This window comes from Octopus bimaculoides, chromosome 25 (genome assembly GCF_001194135.2).
Source record: "Octopus bimaculoides isolate UCB-OBI-ISO-001 chromosome 25, ASM119413v2, whole genome shotgun sequence".
Taxonomy (NCBI): Eukaryota; Metazoa; Mollusca; class Cephalopoda; order Octopoda; family Octopodidae; genus Octopus; species Octopus bimaculoides.
The window spans coordinates 569,028-581,200 of NC_069005.1; the positions used below are offsets into that span (position 1 = coordinate 569,028).

The 12,173-nt window shown below is 38.3% G+C and overlaps 2 protein-coding genes across 7 annotated transcripts in view; one reads left to right on the top strand and one right to left on the bottom strand.

Moving 5' to 3' along the window:
• The window catches only part of LOC106869565 (kinesin-like protein KIF12), a 37,573-nt gene that overhangs the window by 12,242 nt on the left and 13,158 nt on the right, over positions 1-12,173 (top strand). The window contains exons 2-10 of one of the 2 annotated variants that reach the window (XM_014915363.2): positions 1,063-1,143; positions 3,200-3,278; positions 5,877-5,998; positions 6,539-6,614; positions 7,285-7,413; positions 8,272-8,407; positions 9,301-9,459; positions 9,947-10,030; positions 10,753-10,871. In XM_014915363.2, the coding sequence (XP_014770849.1) occupies positions 1,063-1,143; positions 3,200-3,278; positions 5,877-5,998; positions 6,539-6,614; positions 7,285-7,413; positions 8,272-8,407; positions 9,301-9,459; positions 9,947-10,030; positions 10,753-10,871 (985 nt within the window). Of the gene's footprint in view, positions 1-1,062; positions 1,144-3,199; positions 3,279-5,876; positions 5,999-6,538; positions 6,615-7,284; positions 7,414-8,271; positions 8,408-9,300; positions 9,460-9,946; positions 10,031-10,752; positions 10,872-12,173 lie in introns of those variants that run through there. The other variant, XM_052976595.1, reaches the window with a different exon arrangement.
• The window catches only part of LOC106869564 (nuclear cap-binding protein subunit 3), a 48,247-nt gene continuing 39,335 nt past the window's right edge, over positions 3,262-12,173 (bottom strand). For 4 of the 5 annotated variants that reach the window (XM_052976594.1, XM_052976593.1, XM_052976592.1 and 1 more), the window contains exons 14-15: positions 9,564-9,670; positions 3,262-3,553 (exon numbers count right to left, since the gene is read on the bottom strand). In XM_052976594.1, coding sequence (XP_052832554.1) covers positions 3,305-3,553; positions 9,564-9,670 — 356 coding nt within the window. In that variant the 3' untranslated portion in view covers positions 3,262-3,304. Of the gene's footprint in view, positions 3,554-9,563; positions 9,671-12,173 lie in introns of those variants that run through there. The other variant, XR_001409412.2, reaches the window with a different exon arrangement.

Sequence of the window (12,173 nt, forward strand, 5' to 3'; positions counted from 1 at the left end):
CCAGCCTTCTCTCTCTCAACACAACACATACTCACAATTGGTTGCACACTTCCTGATTGTTGCTGTTCAAATAAAAAGACACCTGTCCAGTCTCAAATCCAGGTGAAAGAAGAAGACTCAACTGAGGGCTACATCCCCTTCTCATAAAAGCTAGGGACCCCTCAAAGGAAACCTTTGCAGACAAGGTAGGCATGGATGGATTATTGTGCAATGCAATATATAGGACAGACAGGAAAGTAAGGAGTTTGCTTCCCAATTACATGGTTTTGGGTTCAGTTCTAGTGCATAACACCTTGGGCAAGTATCCTATAGCCCCAGAGCCAGTGAATGGATTTGGTAAATAGAAACTGAAAGAAGCCTGTTGTATATTTATATGTATCTGTGTCCTTGTCTTGACATCACATGATGGTTGTAAAGGAGTGTCATTCATTTTCAGTCTTTCATGTAAACCTGTCGAGCCATAGAGAAATATTATCTTACTTGGAAACAAGTGAGGGTTAGCAACAGGAAAGGCATCTGGCTGTAGGAGATCTACCCAAATGATTTTTGCCTTTGCAAACATAGTAAAGTAGACATTAAAATGATGATGATGAGAGCCACTAGGGTATCAGGGTACCATCCAACTATTTGTGATGTCCATGTTTTATCATTTCGATTGTACTGTGCCCTTTAGGTCAAAGACATTTAACTCAATGGCTCAACCCATTCCATGCAGAGGCATAATCAGTATGGCACTGTATCATTAATGTGTTTGTCATTTCACAGTATCTTCCATTGTTCTTATCTCGAGGCATTAAGCTAGCAGAATTAAAGCACAGGAAAATTGCTTTGCAATATTTGTTCCAACTCCTTATATTCCAAGTTCAAATCTTGCCAAGGTCAGTTTTGTCTTTCATCTTTTTGGGGTTGATAAAATAAAGTTCCAGATAGGAGAGCATCAGTTGATGGTGTCCATTGATGCCTTGCCCTCAAAATTGCAGGTCTTCTGCCTAAATTCTTCATCTGAAATTGTAATAAAATTCATGAAATTATAACAAAGCTTTTGTTATTTCATCCATCCAGGGTCAGTAACCAAGGGCAAACCCCACCACCACAGGTAAAGTCTACAGAGGATGAGGGAGACAAAATCACTGTTGTACTCAGGTGAGAATTTTATTATTCTGTTCCCTGGTAACTTCTGACTCCCATCTCTCATCTTTTAATGCATAGAATAAACCTGAACAGGACACTGTGCAATCTGCTTGACCTCACCAACTTGCTCTCTGTATTATTTACTGTATTTTCTGGTATTTAGGTTGAATTTTTCAGACTAAAATTTACAGCCAAAAAAGGTTGATTGACTTTGAAGGACCAAAAATTCCATGTGAAATGCTGCTGGATTTGGAAAGAGAGAAATGATTTTTGAATATTTACCTTATATAGTATGTCACTTTATATACAGTAGTTTGTAAATAAATATATAAATTGACTCTTAAATGAAGATAATAGTAAAGTGGTAGTAAAGCAAGACATTTTTATTAAAATTCAACTGTTAACAATGAGAAGAAATCATAAAAACTGTTATTTAAATTATTTTGATCAAAAATGGCAAGGGAGATGGTCTTGAAATTTTACTTAACATCAATTATTAAATATAAAATAGAGAAATTCACTTATATATAGAATTTATATAGAGTGAGACTGGTTGACACCAGTATGGGACAAATTCGTACATGTTTCAGTCTAATTAAATCTCATCAGTTAAGCAGATCCTAACAATAACTGACAAAAGTGACATCGGGCTTTTTCATGAATAAACACTGAAAGGAGATAAGTTAAAAGAGTGACTGGAGAATAAAAGCTCCATGGACACCAGCTGCAGGGAATGCATTTGATTACAAGTTTGTTCAATCAGGGATGACCTGGGGTCAGACAACAACAAAGTAAGCATATCTCCCCACACACACACACATACACACAGTTACACACATACAGAAGACAAACATTCTAGTAATTGCCTCTTCAACATCTCCATAATGTCCACAACACACACACACACACACACACACACACACACACATATATAGAAGTCAAAGAACAAAATGTGTTGATAACAGGTAGAGAGAGAGAGAGAGAGCCTTGTCACCAAAGAAGGCTGACCTGTTTCTTGGCTCTCCTGTAATCCCATATAATCCAACAAGTCTCCATGGGGGGATTAATATTATGGCTTTCCTCTTTTCCTGCTTTGTTTAAATATTCCCATTATTTCAAAATTGTTATCACCCATCTGCAATAAACAATAATCTAGTCTACTTCAGTTTAGTGGCATTTAAACCGTAGCGGAGGGACTCGGTTCATTGTACTTCCTCAGTGCCATGGGGATTGATCGGGGGAAACAACACTCATGCTGTTGAACACATTGCTCTCCAGCCAATATAAAAGTAAATTATGGCTTTCACGACCTTTTATTGATCGTTTCATAGCAATCGTAAAACATGTTGTTCTATGAAATTTATTTAAAACCTCTTGTTATTGTATTTCTGTTGAAATACTCTACCCTCGTTACAATTAATTTAAATAAAGAAACTTACTAAAATAACTTTTGTTATTATGATGCTTGTGTTTGGAACATAAAAATTAAGATAAAATTTTCATAAAAGATTTTAATTTAAATCCTTTCAACACAGGATGTTTGTGTCATAGAACCAAGAGGAATGGTCACGGGTGGATTGGGTGTGAAAAGGGTTAGCTTTAGTTTTCTGGATAGGGCATTGAATTAGTTAGAGTCATTAGAACATGGAAGAATAAAATACCTTCTGGCATTTGTTTTGGTTCTCTGAGCAGTGTTCAAATCTAGCCATGGTCACCTATGCTTTTGATTTTTTTTTTTTTTTGGTCTCAGGGTTGATAAAATAAAGTAACATTTTTGAGCAGCAGATTGACAGAATGAACTGCTTTGCTAATTCTCAGACAGTTTGCTTTGCATTTTCCTCAACTACGATTTTCAGAAGCTCAATAATGTGAGAGCCTAGTCATCCATAATGAGTGTATATAGTGCCATCTATAAATATGAGTGTATATATAGTGACAACGGTAATAATGGGTGTATATATAGTGACAATGGTAATAATGGGTGTATGTATTGTGACAACTGTAATAACTGGCTTCACTTCATTTATTTTTTTTGGCATTGTTTTGGTCATTGTTTCAATCTCAACAGGGTACGACCTCTGACACCCTCAGAAATCAGTCGCAAAGACAGTAACATCATCACATTTCAAGACAGCTGTTCTCTTTTGGTATGTACTTCATTCTAGAACAATAATCATTTAATACTTGTGTGTGTGAGAGAGAGAGAACAAGTAAGAGTGTGTGTGTGTGTGTGTGTGTGTTTGCCCTTTGTTTTGACATCATGCAAATGTGCATCACGCTCATACAAGCAGTGTTGTTTGTTTCCAGTCAAAAAAAAATGTTTGGCCCTGGGGGAATATGAGCTTGCTCGGTAAGAGGTGAGGGTCACCAGCAGGAAGAGCATCCGTCCATAGAAGATCAGACTCAGCAAATTCCATCTAACCTGTGGAAGAAGCATGGAAAAGTAGACATTAAAAACAATGACTATGCTATGACATCACAGATGTTGGTGTTGCTGTCAGCTTTATTAAACTAATCTAATTAACATATTCTCCTTCTACAGTTTCTAGCAAAGCTTATCCCAAATGTCATGGGCTTCCCTCTCAGTGTATTGCAGATTTATTTAAATGTTCTGATTTTGTGATTTACAAATCAAGGCCTAAACCAGCCACAGAGAAAATGTAGATTACTCTCTGACCCTCACTGGGTTGACGGTTTGGTGTTGGTTGAGCACAGGCCACATGGCCACAGCAGATGAGGAGGATGGGGACTGATGGTAACTCTGTTCAACAGGTCTCCTGAGAGGACCCGGGAATATACCAACAAATGGTGAATGCCCGCATACCTCACCTTCTTTCACCCTACAAAACAGAGCTGCAGTCAGTAGCCCTTGATATAGCCCTTCCAGCATAGGTTCAGAAAGTTAAAGGCCCTCTGATCACTAGACTACTACCCTGGACAAAATACTGCAGCTTCACAGCGTTCAACCACTTACATACATTAAGTATGCCATATAAATAATGTTTATTTTTTATATTGCATTGTACAAAGCACTCTGTAAAGTGGTTGGTGTTAGGAAAGGCGTCCGACCATAGAAACCGTACCAGAACAGACAATGGAGCCTGGTGTGACCCTTGGCCTTACCAGTTCTTGTCAAACCATCCGAACCATGGCTAACAGAGGTTAAGTGATGAAAGCAGTTGCAGAGTAACTCTTGCCACTTTAGCTGCTTGGTTGACTAATAATGGCTCTGCTCATAACAAGAAGGGGGTCCCAGTTATCAGTGATGTTTGCTCTTGAAGTGTTCAAATATTGGAACTTGTTGAAACCGTTTCTACCCACCATTGCTGACAAACAAACAGGAAAAAGAAAGAAAAAGGAAAAAAGGAGAACAGTTTTATGCAAACAGACCTGATTGGTTGGTTGAGAGTGAAGTCATACCCCAGCTGATGATGTTGATTGTGATGGAGGACTTTGGGGTTGGGCAGTATATCTATCTATCTGTCTAGCTGTCTGTCTCTCTCTCTCTCTCTCTTTCTATGTCTGTCTGTCTGTCTCTCTCTTTCTCTCTCCACATACATTGTGTGAAGATAGAATAATATTTTAGAAAAATGTTCTGTGAAAGCAAATTCTTCATCATCATCATCATTGTTTCTAATTTAAGGCACAAAGCTTGTAAACTTGAGGGGAGGGGCATTTGTTGATACCATTGGCCTTAGTACTTGACAGGTATCTTATTGACCCAGGAGGGAAGAAATGTAAAGTTGACTTCTACAAGATTTGAACTCAGAACATATATTGCTAATTTGTCCAACTGCTTATCACCTTTTTTTCTTTTTTTTTTATAACAGTTTCTGATTTAGATCTGGAACAAACACCATGAGGCATTTTATCCAATGCTATAATGAGTGGAGGTGTGTGGCCTCGTGGTTAGGTGTTGCACTCACAATCACCAGCCTGGGCAGCATGTTGTGTTCTTAAGCAAGACACTTCATTTCACTTTGCTCTAGTACTGTGTGGGACCAGCATGCCAAAGAATAGACCCAACATTTTTCTCTGCATGTCATAAAATCTGATCAAAAGACATTGAGGTAGGATTTGCCCTTTGACTTTGCAAAACCCTCACCAGCAACGACAACCTAAAAAGCAGAGCCAGGGGTTGGAGGATTGTTTGCCTGAATGGGGCAGAGGGGTGTCATCTGGCAGGAGTAGAGTAGGGAGTCACCAACAAATGGTGGATGCAACATGCTGTTACAGTGCATGCTCCCTTACTACTACTATAACGATTCTGTTAATCCACCATCTTTAATAAAATGATAATAAAGCTCACAATGTACAGTGTGCACCACCCTAGAAGACCAAGAAGGGAAGGATGCTGAGAATTACTTAACACAGAAGACACTGTTAGTATTACAATACTGGGTTTGAAAAATCTATGGTGTACATGGGGAAGAAAGAATACTAACAGTGGCTAGAAATGTGTAAGTAATTACTGAAACAGTAGGAGAGTTTAAGAACAGAAGGAAGAACAACAGAACAAATGGCTGTGAAGGAATAACATGGCTGAAAAGGAGACAAAAGTATTGATCGTCTGTTGAGTGAATGCAGTAAGCTAGCACAAAAGGAGTGTATAAGAGCAGGCATCACTGTGTTGGTGAAAGAACCCTTGAAACCTGTGTCCTTATCATGGCTACAGTCCAAACACAGAAAGTGTGTGTGTGTGTGTGTTTGTATTTGCTGTTACAATACATGTAAATATTTTGCAGATTAACCAGGGTCACAACCAGAAGAAATTCTCATTTGATGCTGTCTTTAAGCCAGAAGCTGATCAGGAAGTAGTTTTTGAAGAGTCGGGAATACAAAAACTCATTCAAATGGCAGTAGAAGGGTAAAGTATCACTCGATGGCTTGTCCATTGTCGTTTCTAGATCGTGTGTGGCAGTGCTTTATTCAACTGGGTGGGGGTTACAGTTGAGAAGGAGGAGGTTTTCTGCTAAGAGATGAGGGGTGAAAGTATGAGAGAAGTAACCTGGGACAGGTTTGTTGCTGTAGAGGTGCCACAAAGGTAATCACATTACAGAAGAGAGGATGGGGGGGGGGGAACCAGGTTGATGCTGGAGAGAGAGAGAGAGAGAGAATGATAATGACGAGATGCCAGGGTGGAGTTTGAAGGTACAAGAAGGTGAATAGAGGTGAGCGAGGATGGAACTAATGGCAGTGTGGGTGGGTCGGATGTGCAAGAATGTATAGGGAGAGTGGGGAATGGTTAGAGTTGGTGTAGGGATGAAGGGAGAATATAAGGAAAGATAATGTTAGAATTCATAAGACTTTTTCAAGCTGCAGTGATTGTGATGGTCTTTGAGGACCAGTAAGTGAACCTTGAACCTAGGGTTCCAATTTACCATTCATTTTCTTCCATCTTTTATAGGTATTCCTGTTTGGTGCTAGCGTATGGACAAACAGGATCAGGTAAAACACACACAATGGTGGGATCATCAACACAGGTAGGTTGTTCTTTGTTTTTTGAGGATTTTTTTTTAACACCACACAAATTCTGAGAATTTCTCTTGAAGATAACAATTCCCATTGGATTTTTCCTAACATCACCATTATTGCCTTCACTTCTATTGTAAGAACCAACACCAGTTTCAGATAAAAAGCATAATAGAATGTCTAAAGAAGAAAAGTCATTATGGAATCAGATTGATTATTGGGTCAAGTGTGTGTGTGTGTATGTGTATATAAATATATATATATATATATATATATATATTTATATATATATATATATATATATATATATATATATATATATCGAGGCCTGAACAGTATATTTGTCATTAGCTTTTGAGTGGTGGTAGCTCGAGACTTCAAGCTTAAGTAGCGTGAGAACTGTATTTGTGTCGGGTGAAACAACAATAAATAAACCAACAGTCCAGCGAGGTAGGTCTGTCTCTGTTGTTTCACACCATAACTTGGCATAGCTTCAACTCTGGGAGCAAGAAAAGGAAAAAGGAGAAAAAAAATCTATAGAAAGAACATAAATAAAAGGTACCTACTTAGACAGCTGCTATAATAACCAAAGCAAAGGGGGGACACATACACACACACACATTTACTGTTTATTGTTTTATGTTTCTAAAATGGATGATTTGCACTTCTTGCTTTTTGCAGGCATTTCTAAAAACTGACGTATTTGGTGTTGTTCAAAGAGCAATTCATTATTTATTCTCAGTTTTTGAGCAGCAAGTTAATATCGAATACACAGTGAAGGCTTCCCATGCAGAAATTTACAATGAACAGGTATGACAAAATTGAAGCTGATACACATTTCATATTGGTTGAAGAAACTATGAGAGTCAGTTTTCTTGACAGGGTAACACACTATCCCACAATGCATTTGCAATGACTGCTCCAATATCAAAACTTGAGATATTTGATTGAACTGTGGAAGAAGAAGACATCCATTTGGCTTTAATCCCTTTTGTTATGATATTTCTATTGAAATAAAACTGCTTTTAATTTTGAAAGTAAAGAAAAATTCAATAAAATAACTTTGCCGTTATTAATCTAGAATTTGGAATATAAATTAACAGTGGTTGGTGTTAGGAAGGGTGTTCAGCCATAGAAAACCCTGCCAAATCAGACAAATGGAGCCTGGTGCAACCTTCCTGCTTGCCAGCCCTGGTCAAACTGCCCAACCCATGCCAGCATGGACAATGGACGTTAAATGATGATGATGATGATATTGATTGCTGGCATAGACACAGTATTTCATTTTGCAACCCTCATATACTACCAGCTACATTACAGCTTTACAAGTCAATATTGTGTCTCATCTTGTGTTAGCAGTGCAATATTCTCATTTACTGATAACACAAAGTGAAACTCAATATTGACTTGTAAACTTCTAATATAATTGGTAGTATATTAGGATTGCAAAATGAAATATTGTATACTTACCAGCAATTAAAATGTTGAATAATGTTAATCTAAAATGATGTAATTTTTACCAAACCAAATATTATAAAAAGCTTATGATTAACTCACTGATTCTGCCATGCCTTGTTAACACACACACACACACACACACACAACAAACCTATTAAACTTGACATAACATCTGCACAGTTAAATGACTTAATCCTTGTTCTATTTTAGATTATTGACCTGTTGAATCCCCAACCATGGCGCCATTTAGCTCTCCGCTGGTCTAAGAAGAAGAATTTCTATGTAGAGAATCTCTTCCAAGTGGAATGTGAATCAGTGAATAAATTGCTGTCAGTCTTGGAGGAAGGTGAGGACAGGGTGGAGTTTGCAGTCAGTCAATCTGTCAATCAATTTTCGTCATCGTCATCATTATCATCATCACCACTGTTGTCATTATTATTATCATTGTAGCCATCATCATCATTGATATACATTATTTACATTCAACGCCTTTGTGAAGGTTATACAAAGGCGAAACCTGTTGCCCCCTCAAAATAAGGGTAGAGGAACATCACAAAGCTGTGACACGGGGAGATATTGATAAATCGGCTATAGCTGATCATGTATGGAAAAATGGAGACCCCCCCCCCCAAGTGGGATGAAGTTACCTTTTTTTCAATGAGTTTTGATGCATCTAAGCATTGTAGACAAGAAGCTCGTTATTATTGGCAAACTGAAAAAGTCATAAAAACATCAGGAAGAAAATGCTTTGCAGTATTTCTGAGTTCAAATCCCACTGACGTTACTTATTATCTTTCATCCTTCTGAAGCCAGTCAAGTACTGGCCAGTCCCTGTTGTGGTGTGGTGGCTTGAATGCCTCAGTAACCCTGGGAGTTATGCCAACAGAGCACAAGCTCATGGTTAGGTGTCCCCTTGCTGGATCAGTCAGCCAGATTAAGAGGAACAACATCTTCCAAGAAGTAAAAATGGGTTTGTGTAGCGTTAACATCCCTACCTAGGAAAAAAAGCAAAGTTACAGAAGCATCAATGACAATTCCAAACCAATAAGATCCAAGAGGGGACAGAATCAAGAAAGAAGCAAATAGTTGTTGATGGTCTCTGTACGATAAGGAATGAATTGCTTTAAGCAAGTCAAATAGTCAGGTTGATGGTATCAACCAGTCCAACCCCTCACTTCAGAATTGTTGGTTTTGTACTTGATTTAGAAACTGTTATTATTTATTTTTATTTTCTTACAGGATCGAGGAACCGTCATGTTGGGAGCCATCGTGCCAATGAGCTTTCAAGTCGTAGCCATGCCATTTTCACAATCAGCATTGCGTCAAAGATACGAGATCCTACTGATTCTGGTCTTTGGTTGACACGGAAGGGAAAGTTAATCTTCACAGACCTTGCAGGTAATTTAGCATCTTAATAAAGTTCTAGGTTTTAAAGCCAAGGCTTTCTATTAGGAAGAGCATTGGCTTTGGTTAAAATATAAGAAAAGGTAGTTGATGCTTACCTTCGTTGAATAGAAAAGGGGTCTTGCCCCATGCACAAACGAAACCCTCCACTCTGAATGGAACTTGATGCTATGACCGTGAAACTTGGCAGGTGTGTTTGGAAGATCTGAAGAAATTAAAAGACAGGTGAAGGTTGCCTTGGGAACAAGTAGAAAGATAGGACTTAAGAAAATTCGGGCTCTAAAAGACAAGATGACATGGAACTGCTGCTGGTGGTGGTTGTAGTATTGATAGGGTGGTTGTTGTGGTAATAGTAGAAGGAGAGGAAAAGACTTTTTCTACAACCACTAGTATACTTAATATCATAATACAGTAATATAATAATATACTACTACTGTGCTAATATTGTAATATAATAGTAAATTGTGTTTGTAATTTTCAGGAAGTGAGAAAGTAAGAAATTCCTGCCTGTCTGAAGACATATTAACAGAATCAAACAGTATTAATAAAAGTCTGTTAGTCTTAGGTAAGTATAGGGAGAGGGCATTATTGCCTTCTGCCCCCTGTCTGGCACTTATTTTTATGTTCTCTGTTTATTGAACTGCTAAATGTGTGGTTAAGAAGTTGAAGTTGCTTAGTAACCACTGTGTGCCATATTGTGCAAATGTCTTCTGCTGGAGCCCCAAGTCATCTGATGCATTGTCAGTGAATCTTGTAGATGGTAACTGTACAAAGCATGTTACACACACACACACATTTCTGTGTGTGTGTGTGTGTCATTGTCGTTGTTTTAATGTCGACCTGCCTATGTTCACATGAGTTGGACAGAATTTGTTGAAGCAGATTTTCTAATGCCAGATGTCCTTCTGTTGCCAACTTTTCACCTGTTTCCGAGAAAAGGGATAGTTTCCTAAGGTCAGACATGTTTTTTTTATGGAAGACTGGAAACAAACAACATTGCTTCTATGAGGATGATTCTCATTAAGAACCATTATTTGATGTCAAAATAACACTACACACACACACACACACACACACACGCACACACACACACACACACACACACTTGGCAGGCGTTTTTCAGTTTCTCTACCAAATCCTCTCACAAGGCTTGGGTTGGCCCAGGTGCTGTGCAGTGGGACTAAACCCAGGCCTACAGAGTTGGGAAGCAACCTTCTTAACCACACAACAATGGCTGCACCTATTTTCTTTGAAATTAATACTTTTTAATTCCATCTTTTTCTCTAGGAAAGTGTATTTCCAGTCTGAGTGACCCAAAGAAGAAATATGGACATATACCCTATCGAGATAGCAAACTCACCAAGCTACTTTCAGAGAGTTTGAGTGGAGCTGGAGTGGTTTTGCTGGTAAAAGTCACTAAATTTTTTTTTTCTTAACCTAAAATTTAAATCTATTGAATGTAAATGAAATAAGTACAAATTTTCTTGGCATTATTTGTTAGTCATATGAAGACATTTTGTAATTATTGAGAACAAATTAAGTAGAAAGAATTAGACCACTTCATCAAAAAGTTGACATCAAAGCAGTGCTCCAGCATGGCCACAGTCTAATGACTGAAACAAGTGTTTAAAAAAACCGGTAAAAGATAGGTTTGTGTAGCACCTCAGGTCATTCTAGGTGGCAGAACAAGTAGAGAAAAATGAGACCATCTACCATGGAAGTGTGTGACCTAATTCCATGTGGCACCATAGGTTCTGTAAGGAAACATAGAAGAGGGATGAGGGACCATTTTACAAAGCAGTGACAAAGCTATATGTGGACTGCTGAATGGTTCTGCCTAGGGTTCAATTCAGCAATGGAGATTTTCTAGAAGGTTCAACCAGATTTGTCAGGAAGATTTCAACTCCCTTCATTATGTAGCAGCCATTTTGATTGGTTCATCTAAGTTCAGAAAGGTGCTAATACTTTTTAGAGCAACACAGATAAGTTTTCATAACTGACTTTGTCCATTATGGATGGTGGGCTGAGGAACCTGCATGCAGTGGTTCAAAACCCAGCAAGAGTCTTGTTATACATGCAACCAAAAACGGATACCAGTGGACTCCCCTGGCACTTAACTGATTGGAGATTGGACTGGTGTTCCATTCCAGAGTGAATCCTTTACTTTTAACCTAAACACCTTGAAAATCTGGGTGAGATCCAGTTTTATGAGTTTGTAGGATTGAAACAGACATTTTTCTTACTCCAACAAAATTGACTTGAAAAATGGTCCAAAAGAAATCATTATTTGTTAAGTTTAGTGTCAGCATATTTAATGGTTACACTCCAAGTTTTTAGCTTTTAATTTCCTTTTTTTAGTTTTTCTTTGTCTAACTTCATCACTCTTCAGCTCACTTCAATACCACCACCACCACCATTATCATCTTCATCATCATCATCATCGTCGTCATCAATTCACTGTTTACACTCCCCCACCACCACCACCACTAATATTCTCTCCTGGCAATGTAACACAGCTACAGCAACAACATAATCACACCCACAAAGCTTTTAACCCCTATCTCCTTCCCTTCGTTGCAATCAAATCCCCCCCCCCATCTAACTTTACTCTGTTGGTGGTTCAAGTGTATGCAATATCTGCAGACTGCATCTGCACATTTCGCTGCATGATGCTGCTGCAAATGTTGCATATCACTGACAACCCCCCC